At 36.3% G+C, this 20,777-nt stretch overlaps 3 protein-coding genes across 4 annotated transcripts; 1 reads left to right on the top strand and 2 right to left on the bottom strand.

Moving 5' to 3' along the window:
- Positions 1–26: 26 nt before the first annotated feature.
- LOC125225595 (N-acetylgalactosamine kinase) lies at positions 27–2,221 on the bottom strand. Its single transcript, XM_048129370.1, has one exon. It carries the CDS (start codon positions 2,083–2,085, stop codon positions 622–624), a length of 1,464 nt encoding a protein of 487 aa, XP_047985327.1. The 5' UTR covers positions 2,086–2,221; the 3' UTR covers positions 27–621.
- An 8-nt stretch (positions 2,222–2,229) lies between these two features.
- On the top strand, positions 2,230–15,409 carry LOC125225598 (oocyte zinc finger protein XlCOF6.1-like). Of its 2 annotated transcripts, none has more exons than XM_048129375.1 (8): positions 2,230–2,265; positions 5,418–5,540; positions 6,016–6,137; positions 9,580–9,712; positions 10,132–10,356; positions 12,555–12,710; positions 14,049–14,166; positions 15,006–15,408. In XM_048129375.1, the coding sequence occupies exons 1-8, from the start codon at positions 2,230–2,232 to the stop codon at positions 15,242–15,244; spliced, it is 1,152 nt and encodes a 383-aa protein (XP_047985332.1). In that variant the 3' UTR covers positions 15,245–15,408. The 2 variants fall into 2 exon arrangements, with proteins under 2 accessions (XP_047985332.1, XP_047985331.1); XM_048129374.1 differs by lacking the exon at positions 2,230–2,265 and adding an exon at positions 4,821–5,263 and having other exon boundaries at positions 15,006–15,409.
- A 43-nt stretch (positions 15,410–15,452) lies between these two features.
- LOC125225597 (zinc finger protein OZF-like) lies at positions 15,453–20,777 on the bottom strand. The gene is made up of 6 exons (XM_048129372.1): positions 20,573–20,777; positions 19,902–20,229; positions 19,453–19,498; positions 18,789–18,942; positions 17,954–18,181; positions 15,453–17,400 (listed from the first exon to the last, which is right to left on the bottom strand). Exons 1-6 carry the CDS (start codon positions 20,684–20,686, stop codon positions 16,945–16,947), a joined length of 1,326 nt encoding a protein of 441 aa, XP_047985329.1. The 5' UTR covers positions 20,687–20,777; the 3' UTR covers positions 15,453–16,944.

Genomic DNA, 20,777 nt, shown 5'->3' with positions numbered 1-20,777 from the left:
TTTATTAAATATTTTAATTTTGTACTAATTCATTTATATTCACTTTATTCATAAATCTTTTATTGGAAATGCGGTTTAAATAAAAAAAATATTGTGACCTCTAAAATGGCTCAACCAACAATCAAAGACCGTGAGTGTACTATCTAAAGATACAAATAGAGTATGCATAAGGTAATTTAAATAGGTCAAAGACGTAAATAAATAAAACAACATCATTGGTAACATGTTATTATTACCAATTACAAGTGACATAGGTACATTTATATTAATACACGGTTTAATTTAACTAATATTATAAGTTTCTAATAAAATAAGATATTAAATACAAAAAACTACATGGCTTTACATTACAATGTTTCACGCAAACTTAATATAGTTAATTACATGGCAAAGAAGAAAGTAAAGCAAACTAAAAATATATTGGTGTAAATGATAAAAAAACTAAAGCACATCTGATACATCAATTACATCTCAACAAAAAATTACGACTATCATTGGCACCATAAATGCATTCGATGGTATGGTTGATATAATACTAGTTTAAAAATGATTTAAACGTAAATGCCTAAGTAATTTATATTACAATTATTGTATTAAGTTAAAAGAATAACTGTTACGTAATTAATTTACATAAATTATAGCACCATGGTTAGGGGTGGTAGCGAAAACATACATATGTGCATCCACCTTATCTATATTGCAATGCTTATCGTAAAATTCCTCTTTTAATGTTTCAATGTAATTTTCTAACAGATTCTTTGGACAAAGAGCTACAGCGCAACCACCCCAACCTGCACCTGTTAATCTTGAATGTATTCCCAATTTCTGGGATATTTCTACTATGAGATCTAAGTTTGTATGAGAACATTCGTATAAGTTCTTTAGGCTTTCATGGGACTGTAACATCAATTTCCCCAAGGTAGACAAAGTTTCATTCTGAGATTCTCCGTTAATAGTGTGACCATTAGTACCATTGACTTTGCTATTGCCAGACTGACTGCATATATTACGAAATTCCTCTACTCTCAACGCTTCCTCATAAACGTGTAGAGCTCTCTGCTTTAATTTGAATTCAGTCATATGCTTTGTATTCGCAGTAAGATACAGATTTTCCAACTCTTTTTCGTCGACACTCAAAATGGAGCAAACCTCGTTCTTTCTATATATATCTTTTGGTAAATATGTAAGCACCAACTGTATCATTTCTTTTAAGGTTTTCCCGATTTTGTTACGTGTTTCGCTAAGAGTTATAATCTTTTTATCGGTCGGTATTCCGCTTAGAGTAAGCAATATTTGTGCTGCCAGTCTACATTCAATAACTCGTCGGTTGTAATCATTTGTAGCTGCTTTGTTGGCTTCCGCTAAACTGTGAGCTACAACAAACACAGCCTCTTCAGGAAGAATCACGGATGTTGCTTGGAGAGGCTGAAACGTAATGTATTGTGCACAGTATTTTTCTGCTAGAAAAGCAATAGCTTGGTCCATTCCACCACCTTGAGTACCGATATATCTTTCGCTTTTAGCGCACAACGAGGCTATTTCGGTTTTGCTCATAGATACATTTTGTGCGTATAAAAATGATAAGCAAGCAGCGCTTACAAGTGCCGACGAACTAGAAAGACCAGAAGCTGGAGGAATGTTTCCATCAATATAAAGTTGTAATCCATTTTCCATCTTATTTTCCAAATACTCTAGAGCACCCTTTATTCCGCACAGAACGTAATTATACCAAAATGGTTTTCCGTCACCGTCCGGTGTTATCTCAATCTCCTCGTAAGTTGTAATTTTCGTATTGAAACTTTTATATTTACTGTTCGCATTGCGAAGATAAATTGCCGGTTCTTGTATCAAACTTGCCGCAACTAAAATATCCTGCTCTAATGCCATAGGCAACACCGGGAAGCCACAATAATCAATATGTTCACCAATAATATTTACACGTCCCGGAACTCTCACGTAAAATGACGGCTTTTTTCCAAACTCATCTTCATATAAACGAGATAAACGATTTATTCTCTCATCAGACGGAGTAATAGCAATTGGTACTTCATCACTCTTAAGTTCACTTTCCATTTCCGTTGGCATTTATTAGCACTTGTTATATGTAAAGCGACCGTATCGCGGCTCAGTAATAATATGACTGAAAATTACATTTATCAGCAATGGGTTATGCCACTGAACAACACACTTCACTTTGTTACACGTATACAGTCATAACATAACAAAGCGATGTCGCGCTCGTTTATTCACTGCAAGGAGTGCAAGGTTGTCTTATGAAATAAGTAATATTAGTTTTTATTAGATACCGCCGATGCCACCTATACTTTAACTTATTCTTGATACTTAATAAGTTATTAATTCGTTTTTATTAAATTTTGCTAAATAAATCTACTAAAATTTCACTGGAGTAAAATGGTAAACAATAATTACACAAACATAACCTAAAACAATACTATATGCTGTTCAGTAGGGTGACGTCTTCGTTTGCGCTTCTTTCTCGGCCGATGATGCGAGTCGAATTTACAGTTAGGAAAGTAAACATGTTATCAATACTAGTATTGCTCGAAAGCGTATGTGCTTATTTATCTACACACATACCTATTAACAAAATACAGTCTTCAAAAAAGTATTACTTTTAATTCTTGATAAAAGTTGTTTTTTCTTTCTTTATATTATTATGCCTGATAGAAATCTGAACAAAGAGGTTTGCACAGAGAAATTGTAGGTAATCTATTTACATCCTTATAAAAATGTCAATATGGTGCCCTATGCTATAATACCAATTATTTGAATATTTTGCTATAATAAAGAAAGTATCTATTTTAATATTGTACATCATTATCATAAGCTCTTAGATTAAGGCGATTAGCTAGATTAAGGACATAACTCTTAAAAACCAATATCGATATATTCGATACCCTAGTAATATATCTATTGAAGGTTTTTTTTTTATTAGAATACTGTTTATTCGATGCTTCTTTTATAATTTAAAATATGCATATCATTTTTGTAATTCTTTATTATTATTAAAATAGGTATTACCCATACCGAGCCAGCAGGCATCAATGCAGCTAGTAGTTAAATGTTATCAGTAAATAAAATGCTGCACACTTATTTAAACACTATTGACCAACATCCGTTTAATTTAATCGCAACCAGCGATAGTACACTTGTTGAAGTATAGGTGTATCTTATAAGTACCGTCCCGGTTTGCAAGTTGTTGACATTTTTTTTTTGTGCTATATTTTGTATCAATAGCTACCTACAGTTTATCATTGAATGGTTAAGTGGTGGACTCAATATCAGTTACTAAGTACTTTGATAAACCTGAGGAACTTCTCAACTCCATAAAAGCCTATTGTTCCATTCAAGTATGGTTGATATAATCAGAAAACAGATACCTATTGAGAGTTCTTAGGAGGTATGTGACATCAGGCCGTCCCTATTGCACTATTTGTAAGCGCGATAGATGTTTTATCATTTATTGCGCGACTATACTTGCCTGCCAGTACATACATTACGAGTCTAAAGTATGTACAAAACTAAAATTGTTGTCGTTGATGAGTTCCCTCAATTCATCACGATTCTTCCATTTCTCTGTTTCCACGCAGACTTTAGTGGCATAGTAGTACTAATAAGAGATACTTAGATGTTCTAAATCGTTCTTGTTATTGTACACATACACATTTATAAATCTCATCATCATCATCCTCTTTCGGATAAGTCCGATTTATTCCATGTTTTCCCTTACCGAAAAGTGACTGGAAAATATCAAATGACATTTTTGCACATTAGTGCCGAAAAACTCAATGATATGAGCCGGGGTTCGAACCTCCACATTTAAAGTCACATGCTCTTAGCTCTAGGTCACTAGCGTTTACAAAACTTCAGATTAAATCAATAAATAAATGTATAACAAATGATAGGTCAAAACATCGTTTTTCAAAATTCAAATAAATTAATTAATCCATGTATTTTTACATTAAGAAGACATTGGTAAATGCTTATTCCGAAAATTATGCAGATTATTACAATCAGTAGGTACAGTACAAGTAAGTACCTATGTGCCTAATACAATTCTATTTATAAAATTATTTTTATTAGTGAGATAAAAATTATTTTATAAATGATATGTAGGTAAGTAATAGGTTTATAGAATATAAAGTATGTAGTTATTTATAAGAAGAACATACATACATACATACGTACAATCACGCCTGTATCCCATAAAGGGTAAGCAGAGCACATGAAACTACTAAAGCTTCAGTGCCACTCTTGGCAAATAAGGGGTTGAAAGAAAACGAAACTGTGACACACGTGTCTATATGTAATGTAACAGTGTCTTATCCAATATACTCATGAAGTTATACAATAAAATTGTAATATGTACATTTAGTAAAATAACTAAACTAAGCAAAACATAAATTATAAATTGGAACACTTGTTACAAAACCAAAGAGTATTGAATCACTACGTTTTAGTTACAAAACAAAAATATAAGACAACCATCGATAAAAAAAAAAACACAGATAAATCGAGGTGTAAAAGAAAAAGAGGAACACTCTGTATAAACGTAGCTTCGAGTTCTATACAAATTTAAAAGCAATCATTTGTATGATCTTCAGTCACATTCACATTGTTAAAATGATTCTTGTGTAAATATAACATGAAATTTCACCAACAATGTATAATTGGTGAATATTTACTATAAAATAAAATTATTTTTATTAAATTTAACGGCAGTATTTTTTGTTAATTTACAGGAATCCCAGATTCCCGCCGTTCATCAGTAAATCTGAGGCTCGTTTTAAAACGTCTGATTATTTGTTAAAGAGAAAAAAAAATATATCTGAAGTTAATTTGTTTAAATAAAATTTATTATTCTGCAAACATTAATATTCACTTCATATTTTACCACTCCTTGTTCTTCTTTAGTAATACCATAGTAATATTAATCCTCAGCATATTTTATGCATGTCTGAAACACGCTCATGTTGTTTTCATTCAGCATAGTTTTTTTGACAGCTTATTGTAAATTGCTGAATTCTAATTAATTTGCGATAAATTGAAACGATTACTGTGTGCTATATATTAATTAAATACATATTTATTATATTTAATTATAAATAAATATTTATACGAGATGGAAGAAGCGCTAGACTTACAGAATGTATGTAGAGCGTGTTTAGCGAATGGAGAACCCTTGAAAGACTTGTTTTCCGTGTGTTCTACAGAAATATTTAAATACTGTACGTCTGTTGAGGTATGCAATACTTTTTACATGATATATTACAAGTTACATTTTCCATATATTATGTCTTCCCTAAGTTATTTAAAGGTAATTGGAAGATTTGGTTAACTAGCTAGAGTTAGCGCTATTGTAAGTTTCTATTTTAACAATTTTGTGCTTATTTCAGATTTCCGAAAGCGATCCCTTGCCGAAACTAATATGCCAATCATGTCTAGATTTATTGAACCAGCTGTATTACTTCAAACAAGTGGTCTCTAGGTCAAATTCTATACTCAGGCAACAGCTAAAGGTAAAAAAATGTAGTACACTGCACATTGTATATGTATATTATGTTCTATGTTTAAACTCACTAATGCCAGTTCCCTAGTATTCCTTTCCCTTGCCATGTAAAAAAGATACAATATACAGAATCATGAAAACCAAATATAGACCAAGAAGTAAAATAAATATTATAAAGTATATGGCCTTTCCGCCCAGTACCGCAGCAAACATGTTAAGGGAGACTACTTGTGTTATATTTAGCACTTTCTATAATATATATTAATATATAGTACTTTCCCATCTCAGGTTCACTGGTAAAGACTGCCTCATGGTAGACAGACCACCTTTTGTAGTTGTTCAGCCGAGTTCATAGAAGTGTACATTTTTTCACCTTATTGCAACAAGTTTAGGTGAAGAAATGTACTCATATTTATGAACTTGACTGTACAATAGATTCAATAAATGAATAAAATGCAAATTTAGTTGAAAAAATATATTTTCAGGTGAAAGATGAAGGTCAGCCTGTGGAAAATATAACTATAGATTTAGAGGAGGAGCAGGGTATTCAAGAAGACTCCTCATCCAGCCCCGAATCCAGTGAAACTTATGAGGAAGCACCTAAAAAGTGGGTTTATTTTTTATTTTATTTTGTTTATTTTTGGGATAAAAAACAATTATACAATAACGGTTACAGTAGGAGGTACAGAAAATATGAATAACAATATGTATAGTCAACAGCATTATCCACGGGTTACTTTAAACAATATGTGGTTGCCAAAAGGTCTTAAGATTTTGATTACAAGACAATTTATTATTACTTATTACAAAAAAATACAATTAAGGAAGGATTATGTATACATACTACTAAAATAAATCTGTAAGAAGTGGGTGTTAACACTTTCGAAACCGGGCTCTACGCGGCGCTACGACATTTTCGCTACATACGGGGAAACCCATGTAATCTACGCTAAGTCGGGTTCTTGGTAGCGAAAGTGTTAACTTCCTTTTTTGTGTACAATAAGTTCATCCTTCCTTTATACCAGCATTTTTGTCAGGGCACATTAACACATTCACATGTCAGATACCAGTCATAATTTATAACCGCCTGGTTGTGTGGCGGTAACCTGCTCAGCGGGTTGTCCGGCATATGAGCAAAGTGCACGAGCGCCAGGCAGGTCCTTAATAGTTGCGGAAGTGATAACAAATATGAAACCCTAAAATTGTAGTGACAACAAATTAAATTATTTTCATAGTAAATATTTTAACTTGTATTTTTTAAGTAGTCACAACTATTATGTTATAAACATTAAATAGATATCATATTCAAAGAAAAAGTGACCAACTCCTCCAAGCCTCCTTGCCTTCGTGTACTGATGGCTGAGTGGTTCAGGCATCCATCCGGTAAACGGAGTAGGCTGGTTCGATTCCAGCTTGGAACACTTGTGAGGCCTTGGTCACTTTTTCTTTCTATATGACATTTATTTCATGTTTTTAGTGACAATATTTATTTATTGTTTTATAAGTAGGCAAGCAGTTTAAAAACGGCACGTATTTAATTGGTCGACTAAGGCCGTTTTCACATTATCCGATCCGATATCGGATGTAGGAAGGATGTAAAATGTAAGATTTATGCGCGTCCAGGTTTTTATTTATGTATTTGATAGATTACTAAAAAACGATATAAAACGCAAAAATTGCGGATTTAATGCAGATGGCACTTTCCTACAACAGTTTTTGTCCGAGGCACCATCGAACTGCCGATATCGGCAGGACGCTTCCGACATTTTTGGCATGCCGGACCCCCGCCAGCTGTCGGCCGATAATATTTGTATGTGTGCGTATATAATGTAGGTATAAGTTTGTAGTAGTGTGCGTGACTAAAATGGCGTCTATTAAACAGCTGTTAATGATGAATTTCTGTTGAAAAAAAGATTGTAAAGCTAGGAACACACTACGCGGACGTCCGTCGTAAATCGACCGCGGACGGGAATCTGGACAATGGAAATACACGTAGCCGTGCAAACTATCGATCGACGGACGTGGACGTGGCCTTGAGCGCATGGACGTCCGATCGAAATCTGGCTCGGTGGATGTTTTGTTCCGTGCACACTGATCGGTCGCGGTCGCGGTCGTTTTACGACGGACGTCCGCGTAGTATGTTCCTAGCTTAATTCATCGGTCCGAATTGCGGATACTAACTTTTTCATGTTTTAGTAGATATAGTTAAATGTAATAGTACATTACGATACAAGTGCGTAAAAAAGGAAGTTCGAAACGAGTGGCGATAAATTAAAACACGACCTACGAATTTCTTTTTCGCACGTGTATTGTAATAATTTTTCAGTACAGATGTTTTTTTTACGCACTAGTGCGAGAAGTGGTTCATTATTTGTCAGGTCGAAACTTCTGAGGGCCATCTGTACTGAAAAACGTCGTACGATACACGTGCGAACTTCCTTTTTCCGCACTTGTATCGTAATGTACTATTATTTTACCTGCACACACTTGAGTATTTTTATGCTCGTTATTTTAATTTTACAATAAAATATTTGAATTATTCAATATAAAACTTTTTTTAAAATATTTTTGATACAAAATCATACTTCATTGATTTGGAACAATGCGTTTTATCGGACCGACATCCGACACTATCGGAAGCGTTTATCGGGTGTAGGATGTCGGTCCGACACCCGATATCGGATCGGATAATGTGAAAACGGCCTAAAAGTAAGATTTAGTCCGTTTTCACATTATCCGATCCGATATCGGATGTCGGAAGTATTTCAATGGAAAAAATCCAAGATGGCGACTTAATGTATGGGTATCGGTCCGACATCCGATATCGGATCGGATAATGTGAAAACGCACTTAGGTGCTAACATCGATATGACTACAAATATTAAAAATCTTAAGTACCCTTTCCAATATTTAGGTGCCAATTATTATTTTAGTCGCCAAAGTATTGTTTAAAGTTCCTCAGCAATATTTTGGTCGCTTGAATTTGCTGCCGTTTTCTCAATAATATGATGCCTTAATTTGAGGCTCATATTTTTTTTTTCACCACAATATTAATACACAGCCAAATTATATTAATGTATGCTCAACTTAACTTCCCGTTTAATTTTTTAGTTGCCTAGTTACATAGCTGGGCACCGTTAATGAAATAGTTAACTTCGTTAATCGCTAATCCGTTACTAAAAAAGTTAACTTCGTTAATCGTTAAAGCGATACATTTCGACAAATTTAACGTAAGTTAAAGTTAATCGTTAATCCGTTAACACGTGAAGAAAAATGAACTTTTCTTTAAATATTAAAATTTTAGTTGCATCAGTATCCTATCCACTATAACGTATTATATTTCTGTAAAAGGCCGAAGTACAGCTATCCTATTGAATTCTAGGCTGCACGTGGAAGGCAGTGATCGCCTGAGCTACTGCCAAGAGCTGTGTCAGGACTGTCAGGAGAGATACTGGCGGTGACGGGACTGTTGTGGCACTTTGGGCGGTAGAGGCTAGGGAAGCGAATGTGGTCGTAAATAGGGCTCGAATTTGCTGCCCTATCACTACAACAGTCGCCATGGTAAAGCTATTCCCCCCTAATTCACCGAATCAAAGTTAGTAAAAGCAAATCCACGTGAAGAATACTTTTTTAGGTAATATTTCGGACTTTTAGCAATCGACATCGGTAAAACCTAGGATTTACCGGCAAATCATAGGATTTGCTGTACTTCGGGTTTTTATAGTAGCGTTCAGAACGTGTTTTTCGCAGCGCAGATGGCGCCTGTGCCCTACTAGATTAACGATTAACGGACTCGGAGAAATTTAACGGAAGTTAACGAGTCCGTTAACATTTTTTCAAGTTAACTTAAAAGTTAATCCGTTAATCGAAATGTTAACTTCGTTAATTAACGATTAACGGATTAACGAGTTAATGCCCAGCTATGCCTAGTTAATTATATGCTTTAAAAACTGATGTAGTCTGTATCCAGTGAATACAGTCTCTCAAAGTTTGTATGGAAGAGATTGCTGTGTAACAATAAGGCAACCTGTTGTTATGTTTTATTTTAGAAGAAAAAGACGTGTGTACAGAAAAACGGAATCGAGCAACAAAAGAGATCGCATGAAATGTGTCAAATGTGACAAGAGATTCCAGAAGTATGAGACGCTGGAAGCTCACATGCGGAGCCATTTTGGAAAGAAGGTAAAAAATTTAATAATTTTGTTCTTGTGAAAAAGTTGTTAATTAACCCTCGACGCAAAAATCTGTCTGTCCGTCTGTGTGTCTGTCTGTGGCATCGTAGCTCCCAAACGGATGAACCGATTTAGATTTCGTTTTTTTTTGTCTGAAAGCTGAGTTAGTCGGGAGTGTTCTTAGCCATGATTCATGAAAATCGGTCCACTGATTATTAAAAAAGAAATTAACCAAGCAAATGTTTTTTTTTTAAATATTCTATATATAAATAATTAGGGACACCTACTTCTGCCAGCCTAAAAAAATCTATATTATTTAATCAATTGTGGTTTAAATATTTCCTGCATGTGTGTAGTTTTTGCACATTGAAATTTTTCCTCAGTCACCTGTTGACAACACTTTCAAATTCACCTAAAACATGTTTTCAGCCAGACATCAAATGCAGCAAGTGTGACAAGACCTTCCTCACCTTCCGAAGCCTGACCAGCCACTCCCGGACCCACTCCGGAGTCAGGAAGTACCAGTGTCTCACCTGCGGCAAAGACTTTGCTTATCTCAACGTGTTGAAGAATCACGAGTTGATACATGCCGGCATTAAGAGGCATGCATGCCATTTGTGCGATGCTAAGTTTGTGCAGGCACATAATTTGAAGGTAGTTTGATTTTGTTTTTAATGCTCATAGTAAAATACTCACACCTCAAGAGGCCAACTCGATTTACATTAGAGTTGTGCCTGCTCGTTCACTGAAAAGATCGCTCCCAACTAGTACGATCTCCGAAGTGTACTAGTTCGTTTTTTTAGGACATTTAGTACAGTAGTACACCGAGAGAGCGAAAGACAAATTGTGCATATGGCGTACAGTAATGTTCGCTCGTACTAGCCGAGAGCTGATCGGCCGTTTTCGCGCGCTCTCGGTCCGAGTCAGTTGGTTTTAGTTCGGTTGCGGTCTGATCACACGGATCGCTTTGCTGACATTGTCACTCCTCGGCCTTTCGCTCCCATTCTGTTGCGCGTGTGTGAGTGTACTAAACGTACTAGAGAGCAGAATCATTTGGGAGTAGTTCGGTCTAGTACAGTGCAGGGAATCGTATCTTTTGTACTATTAGTACATGTCGTACACAAGCCTAATTTACATGCAATTAGGAAGAAAATGAAATAGATCCTGCTTCTGGCATGAAACAGTTTGTCATCATTCTCTTGCCCTGTTCCCATTATTTGGGGTCCTCTCTATCAGCCGTCATTTCCATACTAACACCTTTCACTCTCATATCATTGTTCACACATTCCATCCATCTTTTCTTAGGCCTTCCACTACCGTTGTCATCATCCACCTTTATATTTACCACTCGTTATAACATTGCTTTCATCCCTCCGCATTACATGACCATACCATGCTAATCTGCTTCCTCTCACCTTCTCTGTCACTGGCGCTACTCTTACGGCCCAGCCACGACATTGGTCTAAGCGCGGCAGCGGTGAGCGGCAGCCATACGTGCGAATGAGAAGTCCCATCGCTGTGTCTCGCTCCAATGTATGGCCGCCGCTCACCGCTGTCGCGCTTAGACCAATGTCGTGGCTGAGCCGTCAGGCTTCCCCTCATATACTCATGCATGAAATAGTTGTTATAATAAAAATAAATGGTACCACCCGGTCTAGTGGTAAGGACGTTGTTATGGCCGAGGCAGTACGAGCGTTATACTCGGGGATGCAACCTGCCTCGGCCGAGGCCTCTCTACCAAGGACGTTGCCGCGTGAGAAGATTGCCTCGCTCGTGGACCCGGTGGATTATGATATCTATTTCAGTTTATAGATTAAGTGGCGTAGCGGTAAGAGCGTGCGACTTTCGATCCGGAGGTCGCGGGTTCGAACACTTCGAACCCCTGCTCGTACCAATGAGTTTTTCGGAACTTATGTGCGAAATGTCATTTGATATTTGCCATTGCCAGTCGCTTTTCGGTGAAGGAAAACATCTTGAGGAAACCGGACTAATTCCAATAAGGCCTAGTTACCCCTCGGGTTGTGGAAGGTCAGATGGTAGTCGTTTTCGTAAAACTTAGTGTCTACATCAAATCTTGGTATTAGTTGTCAAAAAAGCGGACCCCAGGCTCCCATAATAAGCCGTGGCAAATGTCGGGATAACGCAAGAAGGATGATGATGGCCCAGTGTTAGTTCAATTCAATTCAAATTCAATTCAAAATATCTTTATTCATGTAGGCCTAGTTACAAGCTCTTATGAATAGTTCATTACATATATATTATGATCTTAATCGTTCACAATAAGTTAGTCAATATTTCAACGTCACTAATTGAACCATGTAAAGATTTATTCACTGAATTAAGAATTTTAACTCTTCCATCCCTATATATATATGAAACAGCATTATATGTCAAAACGAATATAGGACAATACACAAAATTTAACAGTGCTCGTAAAGTTGACAATATAAAAAACAAATTGTATAAGACAGCACTTCTATCAAAAAGTATATTTGGAATGGAACCTCGAATTTATAATAACTTACCAGATAACATACGAAGACTACAGGACGTGAATATATTCAAAAAAGATCTTTTTTATTTTCTTGTTAATAAGGCTTATTATTCCATAAAAGAATATCTAGATGATTGTGACATACAAAATATCAATTAGAAAGTAATGTATAATGACTATTTTTTGTATTTAATTGTAAATCTTTATTTAATTTTAATTGTGTCTATTTATTTGAATTGTAATTTTAATTCTGACTAATTGTAATTTATTAATTTTATATTATTCATTTGCTCTCGTGCCTCTCGTCCTTTTTGAACTAATTACTTATAAAATTGTACATTGTTCTTTATTTGTACAGATGCATATAGAAACTCACAAGAATGAGAGAAACTACGGCTGCTACCAGTGCGGCAAGAAATTCGCGCAGCCCGGCAACCTCAAGATACACCTCATACGACACACCGGCATCAAGAACCACGCCTGCACGCATTGTGACATGAAGTTCTACATCAAGGTGCGTTTATACTTTATAGTATTTAATGCAACCGGCGTTTAAAGGAGGTCAAAAAAGACTAGTTGTGTGGTTAACTATTTGAGTCGAAACCGAAAATTGTTAATAAAGACGCCACGAATATTTTTTGACTCTTTTAAACACCGTTGCATACAATACTTTTTCTACGACCTGCATGCACTTAGTTTTTAATAGTTTTCTTGAATAACTTTCGTGAAATTCACACTGTTTTCTGTATATTTTGACGCAAAGGTTTGCACTGCCAGCGCTCGAGCCAGATGCCCACAGAAGCCATCCCTGGCTTCCCGCGCACGCGCGCAGTAACGTTATAACAATGCGTTGCCATGGTAAAAACAATGCGTTTTCAATTTTTTCGCTACTGCGCGCATACGCGGGAAGCCGGCGGGGGCTGGCTTTGGGGAATAGACTTTTATGCAGGGTTTTAAAGATTTATGCACGACCCTGTAAATGATGAAGGGAGCAGAAAATAGTATTTTATGCAACAGGCGTTTAAAGGAGGTCAAAAAAGACGAGTGGCGTGGGTAACAATTTGAGGCGAAGCCGAAAATTGTTATTAAGACGCCACGAGTATTTTTTGACTCAGTTAAACACCGTTGCATACAATACTTTTTCTACGACCATGCACTTACTTTTTAATAGTTTTCTAGATAACTTTTATTTTGACTTGTCGGCCTCCCCTCTGTTCCTGCCTCACCCTGTCGCTCGCACTCCCCGCGCCGCCCGCTATATCCCTTAAAGGCTACCTAACAATGCTTTAAGAGCTATATCGTATGCGCGGGTGCGCGGGGCGCCGGGCGGGGGCGGGCATCTGCCATGTAGGGTTTTAACGATCTATGCTCGACCCTGTAAGTGACGAATAACAGTTCGGGAGCAGAAAAAAATAATTTTATAACTAGCAGAATTAAAAAAAGTGGAAAATTCGATTCTATTCGAATTCTATTTTTAAAGTCTTCCACATTTATCGACGCGGATCTACAGCCGAGACAAATAACTTAACTATCCAGTTGAAGCAATAAGATAAGAGCTTTTTTAGTCTTAGAATAAATTTAAAAGTGGAAAATGTCTGCCTTGGGTGAGACTTGAACTCACGGCCTCTGGATCGATACTCCAGCGCTCTGCCAACTAGTCACCAAGACTTCAACCAAGTCAGCGAAATTTTCCAGTTGAAGCAATAAGATCTTTAGTGTTAGAAGTAGTGTTAGTGCTTTAGTTCTAGGCTCCGATTGGTTCGATCGACGACGAGAGATGAGAAAAGTGCAGTGATCCTTACCCAACCACGTCAAAATCATAAGTGTTTATATAGTATTCTTCTGATTGCAGGCAGATCTAGTGAAGCATATGCGATCTCACTCCACTGAAAAACCTTTCTCGTGTCAGCTGTGCGAGAAAACTTTCAAGAGCAGAAGCTTTATGGCGATACATATGAGAACTCATACAGGTAATAAACTTTTTTAAATAAACTTGAAATTCATTGAAGCGTAAAATTCAGAGTTGCATCTACAGTACAATCACTCTCCGTGATAGTTGAGTGTGTGAGTTGACTAATCCCAAGATTTGGCGTAGGCACTAGTTTTACGAAAGCGACTGCCATCTGACCTTCCAACCCGAAGGGTAACTAGGCCTTATTGGAATTAGTCCGGTTTCCTCACGATGTTTTCCTTCACCGAAAAGCGGCTGGCAAATATCAAATGACATTTCGCACATAAGTTTGAAAGCCGGGGTTCGTTAAGGTTCTTATTGCTAGGCCACCAGCGCTATACCCATAGCGTAAATATTGAAAGATTAATTGAGTGTGAGCTCTAAATGGCTCAACAATTGAGGAGCGTTATGGAACACTACAGACAGTTCTATCTTGCTCCACAAATTCTGGGATTGGGAGGTCCGATGCCAACCCAGCCAGCAAATTTACACAACCAAAGGCTACTAGTATTTGTAAAAATGAAATACTCACCGATTGTCTGTACAGCCTGGCAAAAGAGTAGAAATGGAACAATTAACAACAGGGGCCCGTTTCTCGAAAGGTACAAGCCTTGTATTACAAGTGCGCGAACTGTCTTATCGTATGGGTTGTCATGGAAACACACTTGTAATACAAGGCTTGAACCTTTCTAGAAACGGGCCCCAGAACTTACTGTTATACAGAGTCATACAAAAGTGACTCAATAGTTTCCACAGGCAAAACGGTTTATATAGACGGTGGCGCCCCTAATATGTTCTACTCTTTTTTGCCAGGCTTTATGACTTTTATGTGGCATCATTTCAGTTTTATGATTTCAGGCGAGCGACCGTACGCCTGCGACCTCTGTCCCAAAAAATTCATGGCTCGCAAGGACCTGCGCAACCACCGCATGATCCACACAGGCGAGAAGCCTCACAAGTGCCAGCTCTGCGCACAGGCCTTCATACAGAAATGCGCGCTCAACAGACACATGAAGGGACATATGAGGGATGACCGACCGACTATACCGGATCACGCCCCGCTAGCTGTTACTTATGAGTGGAGGAATGATACGTGATTGTGGAGCTAAAACAGCTAACATGTTTAGCTGTTTCTACAATATTATGTTAAAAATAAAATGTGACAAGAATGAGTTAAGTGTTAGTTGTAATAGAGTATATTGAATAGTATGGTATAGAGTTATCAGTCAAGATTTTCGAATGCAGCGCCATCTATTATTAAGTTACGACAACTTTTCATGTGACTTTCCATGCCTAAAGGTTCCTTTTAGAACATAAAGCATGTGGAACCTTTAAACATGGAACGCCACATATGTATGGCAGGATTTCTAAATAGGTCATTCATCAACCAGTCACTTTAATAAATATTTGAACGCTAACTTATTTGCCAAAAAAGATGACATTAATAAAGTAGCGGGCTTCTCAATACCCCCTCGGTTGATTTTTACGCCCTCTATCGTTAATTTTCCTAAACATATCGAAAGTACATCGGATTTACTATTTCCTTTGACTGAAAACACCGTGTTAGTTGTGTCGTGTAGTGCACCTTTTCGATCCATACCGTCAGTACTTACTTATATTAATCCTGGTCATGGCACCAATTGTAACAGTGTAATAAACACAGGAAGTTCTAAATCTAATTATGTGTGTGTGTAGTGCACCTTTTAGAATGATCACACAAGCTTCCGTCAAAACTTCTATTAGGTAAGCCTGGTCTTAGCACCATAAACATAGAACGAACTTTGAATGGAGAAAATTTCGACAATGAAAAAAATTGTGTCATATTCATATGAATGAATGTTTAGTGAATGTAGGACATCCTTTTGATTGGATGTATTGGAATTTGTAACAAAGCGCCAGTCGTAATAAAATATTGGTGAACGCAGACTGAGATCCTGGACACGGCAACAATTGTAATGTTTGCATATTATATTGCCAAGGAAGTGCAAGTGTTATATATCAAATAACACTTGATTAAATTTGAACACTTGCACATAATATGCTGAATGTATGTGCGAGAAAATAATAATTATATTTCTGCATTCCAGTAATAAAATCACAATAATTTTGTAAGTTTAGCAATTATATAATTATTCTTGTGTTTAGTATCATGAAAATATATTTTTTACAATTATGTTTTGCCTCAAAAGAAAAAGACAATATTGTATAAATAATTTATTCATAAAACCAATTATAATTCTCCCAAATCTCAACAAAAAATATATCTTTGTTTACTAGAAATAAATTAATATTAGCTAAATTGCAGATGAAAGATAGCATTGTATTTATTCTTGTAAATGAACAGTTAAAATAAACATAATTCTCGTTATTTAATCCTTTCATTTCTGTACTTTTTCTATAAAGGTACATTTACAGCCTCTAAAGGCATTCCATCCTTTCGACCCATTCCTTATTTCGTCCTTACACTGTAGAGTTTTCTTCCTTGCATTATCCCGGCATTTTGCCGCGGCCCATAAGAGGCTGGGGCCCGCATTGGCAACTAATCTCAAGATTTGGAATGTGGGCACTAGTTTTTCGAAAGCGATGGCGATCTGCCCTTCCAAGTGAAAGGGCAAGCTAGACCTTGGGATTAGTCCAATATAAGATGATATTTTTGTACATAAATTCCGAAAAACCTATTGGTTCGTACCAGCCAGGGTTAAAACGCACGACCTCCAGATTAAAAGTCTTACCAGCTTGTCGTGATATTCATGATTACATAAATAAAGTTATGTAAGTATTATTTTCTGATTACACTTTACTTATTATGCACCTTCATGTGCCGTCTCCTAGAACCCCGCCTGGAAAACCTCATAGCACACACACCACACTCGTAAGGCTTCTCTCCAGTATGGTTCCGTTCATGTTCTTCCAACCTCACTTTCATAGAAAAGGGCTTCGAGCAATAGTTGCAAGTGAAAGGTTTTTCGCCAGTATGTATCCTCTTGTGGGCCTTGAGAGATGGTTTTGACGTTAAAGATTTAAAGCATACATCGCATTCGTACAAAGGATTCGTTCCTTCGTGGCGCATGATGTGTTGTTTAAGGTACGCTTTCTCAGTGAAGACATAGTTGCAGTAATTGCATATGTATTGTCGGTTCCTGTGGTTTATGTAGATGTGGCTGGCACAGACCTTTTTGTTGATGAACTTTTTGCCGCAGTGCTGGCATGGGTAGTTGCGTTCGCGGTTTTTGACGTGCGTGTCTAAGTGGTGCTGTGAACGAACAAGTGTAGTAATTAATGCATATTCTTAGGGCCTACCATAGAATATCTTTTTAGAAAGCAATACACAATATAAAACGGGCATGAGCTTTTATAAACTGGAATATAAAGTGGGCCAATCTCTCTAACGGTGCTGTTACACGGGCAACACAATTGCCAGCAATTCACATACCATTGCCGCGTTTGATCAATACGCACCAACTAACTATGGAGCAAACACGGCAATGGCACATCTCGGACACTGGCGATCAAATATATGAAAGAGGCGCGTTCCTAGCACACATTCTAAGCTCGTGTGGGTGAACGCGTACCATGCTTGTATGAGAGATAACAGGTTGACTGTTCGCGTTTTTGACAGGTGGTAACTGTGAGGTAACCGAGCGGAAGTGGCCATACTGTACGAAAGTACTCTTTATTATACTGTGGCAATGGTATGTAAATTGCTGGCAATTGTGTTGCCCGCGTAATAGCACTTTAACAAGATCTTACCACTGGCAATAGCTGGAAATCTACCGTTTTCTTTAAAACATATTAATGTATTTTACCTTATATGTGTAATTGTTCTTAAATATTTTTCCACACTCCTCGCATATTTTCTGCCATTTTTCTTCGTGAACTCTTTGGTGGGTTTTGAGCGTGTGGGGGCTACTCAAGACTTTGGAGCAGATCTGGCAAGTCAGCTCATCGAAGGTGTAGGTAGTGTGGGCTGACTTTATGTGGCACCGAAGGCTATTAACAGTCTTGTAGATTTTATGGCATATACTACACTCGTTCTGCAAATGCATTTTTAGTTTAATACTCATACTGAGTTATTTTTATATTTATTTGTACTAATATAATAAAAAAAGGCTATTACCATTTCTCGTTATATACACGGTGTAACATAAGGAAACCGAACGATTTTTAACTACGCGTTTCGTAGGGCAAAATAAAGATAAAATGTTATATGACGTCAAGCCAATTTTTTTAGTTTTATTTTGGATGTATTTTCACATGTTATTCGTAAAACTGGCACTTAAAATAAAAATTTATATTTTTTTTCTAAAAAAATGCTTTTTTGCAATAGGCTATTTTGATGGCCATGCCATGATGCCGTTATTGGACATATTGTAACTATAAATTTAAATAGTTAGTAGTTATTTTTTGACATCTCTCAACGAGGATAGTTAGAATATGTCTGATAAGGCATCATGGCCATCAAAATAGCCTATTATTCTAAAAAATAATAAGTAATTTACGCTAGTTGACGCGTGATTGTCGCTAGATGTCACATAACTATTCCTATACAAATAACTCGCATTAACTGATGTATGGAGTTCCAACTCTTCCGTTACTTATTCCTCTATGAGTAGAATGTCGAAATCGGCTCACTAAACTTACATGGTCTGGATTTCCGTTGCTCTGGCCGCATATAATCATATGAACCTGTAGTCGTCTTTCAGATGAATATTTCCTAGTACATCGCTCGCATTTAAATTTCACTGGCTTTTTAGCTATCTTCCTCTTCTGGGGTGACTTCTGAGATTTTTTAGAACTGAAATAGATATTTATTCTAAAAAATCAAATAAATAGTGAGAGTTATCGACGGCAAATGTAATCTTCCATATAAAAGACAACTTCCCAAACAAAAGCCATTTGAATTATTTCAGATTTTAGTCAAAGAGGAGTTTCAAACTGGTCTTCATAAGAATCATACATTTTTAGAAGGAAAAAAAAAAAGGGTAACAAGAATTAAAGATACACATAAACCAAATTGACAACTTTCTCGGTAATTCTCAATCGTCTAGTCCATATTCTAATTGCCAGGACGCTTCTATTTTCAGTGGAATTTGAATTCTATAAATTAGAATTAGAACTAAAATTTCACTGAAAACAAATGAGTTGCAGTAATTATAATTCGCCTTTACGTCTTGAGAATGACTGTTCTCCTTTTGAAATATTGAAGTTGGTTGAAAATTTTTATAAAATATATTGAGTCTAGGCTGAACTAAAATGTGTCCAAATAGTTGGCGAAGGAGTCATTGATAGTATTTTAATAAATTACCTAGCTTTTGTTGGCTTAACACTCTCTTCAATATCCTTCAGGGGTTCTGAAAATAACAAATGCTAGGTTAGAATGTTCCAATGATCCCCAGGATTAAAACTGTCTCGGCATTCTAGACCTGTGATGGGCTAACTTTTTAACGGGCCAAATTTTGAAAGAATTTGAATAGGCAAAATTTAAGCAAAATTCACACCAAAATTTTTTACTACAACCCTGGACATATATACACTTTTTTGGAGGACCGATGGAGGCCTAGGGTAAGTTTCTTTCCATGGGCTGTACTTTGCCCACCACTGCTACTAAACTGTCACTGTAAAATAATTACTAAACCATACAATTATTATGCTTTTATTTAAAAACAACATGCATCAATTATATGAAATTTTTAGGGATATAAATGGTATAACTGAATTTTAAATACCAAAAACTACATATAAAATAAAACCTACCACCAGTATCATTATTGCTGTCACTGAAATTTTCCTCTTCATCTTCTTCCTTTACATCCTTCATTTCTACTTTTAAATATGATGGTGTTGCTAGAGCCATGTTTAGCAGGTCCTCCTCGTTCATTCCATTCCGTGTACCCGCCATATCCTCGTGTGTCCCTGTTGGTTCTGACTTCAGAGATATTCCCTCTTTTAATGACAATCTTCCCGAAACTGTCATTAATTCTGATTCCGACTGAATACATCTTGATTTGAATTCCATAAACTCGTTTATAAATATGAAACACTTGTCGCATAACGCCTTTGGAAGTCCATCTTCGTATTTTACCTGTAATAACATATTAATATGTAAAATGTTATCTTTAAAGAGAAAATTGATCCAGTACATTGCCAATACACATAGCGTCCATGCGAAAATAACAAAAAATTTTAATTGCTATACTTTATAGACAAGGTTTGTAATTGCCATAGAAGTGTATGGTTATTTGTATACAGTTTGACACCGGTAACAGTAACCATGTCGAGTCACAAGAGAAAGTGGATTGACCCAAATAATCTAAATAAAACAAACGATAAATCGGGAATGACAACTAAAAGATGTTTATATTAATTAGCCGGTCTTTCGAGATATATAACGGTATATATTTAACATAAATAAAAAGATAACAAACCTCAATCGATGTGCAATAAAAGTACTGTTCAGGACTAATGTGTTGAAAGATAAAATGAGAGAAACACTCAGCTCTTCCGAGGCAAGCACGGCATAAGTTGGACAGTTGTTCCATATTAAAAGCGGAATAGCTTCAATATTCTAATTAATTCATAAATCTAATCATTTCAATCAATTATAAAATAAACAAAACTCCGATTGATTAC

Source organism: Leguminivora glycinivorella, chromosome 4 (assembly GCF_023078275.1).
Source record: "Leguminivora glycinivorella isolate SPB_JAAS2020 chromosome 4, LegGlyc_1.1, whole genome shotgun sequence".
Classification (NCBI taxonomy): domain Eukaryota; kingdom Metazoa; phylum Arthropoda; class Insecta; order Lepidoptera; family Tortricidae; genus Leguminivora; species Leguminivora glycinivorella.
Note: the sequence above shows the minus strand (reverse complement) of the source record. Positions and strands in the feature narration are given on the sequence as shown.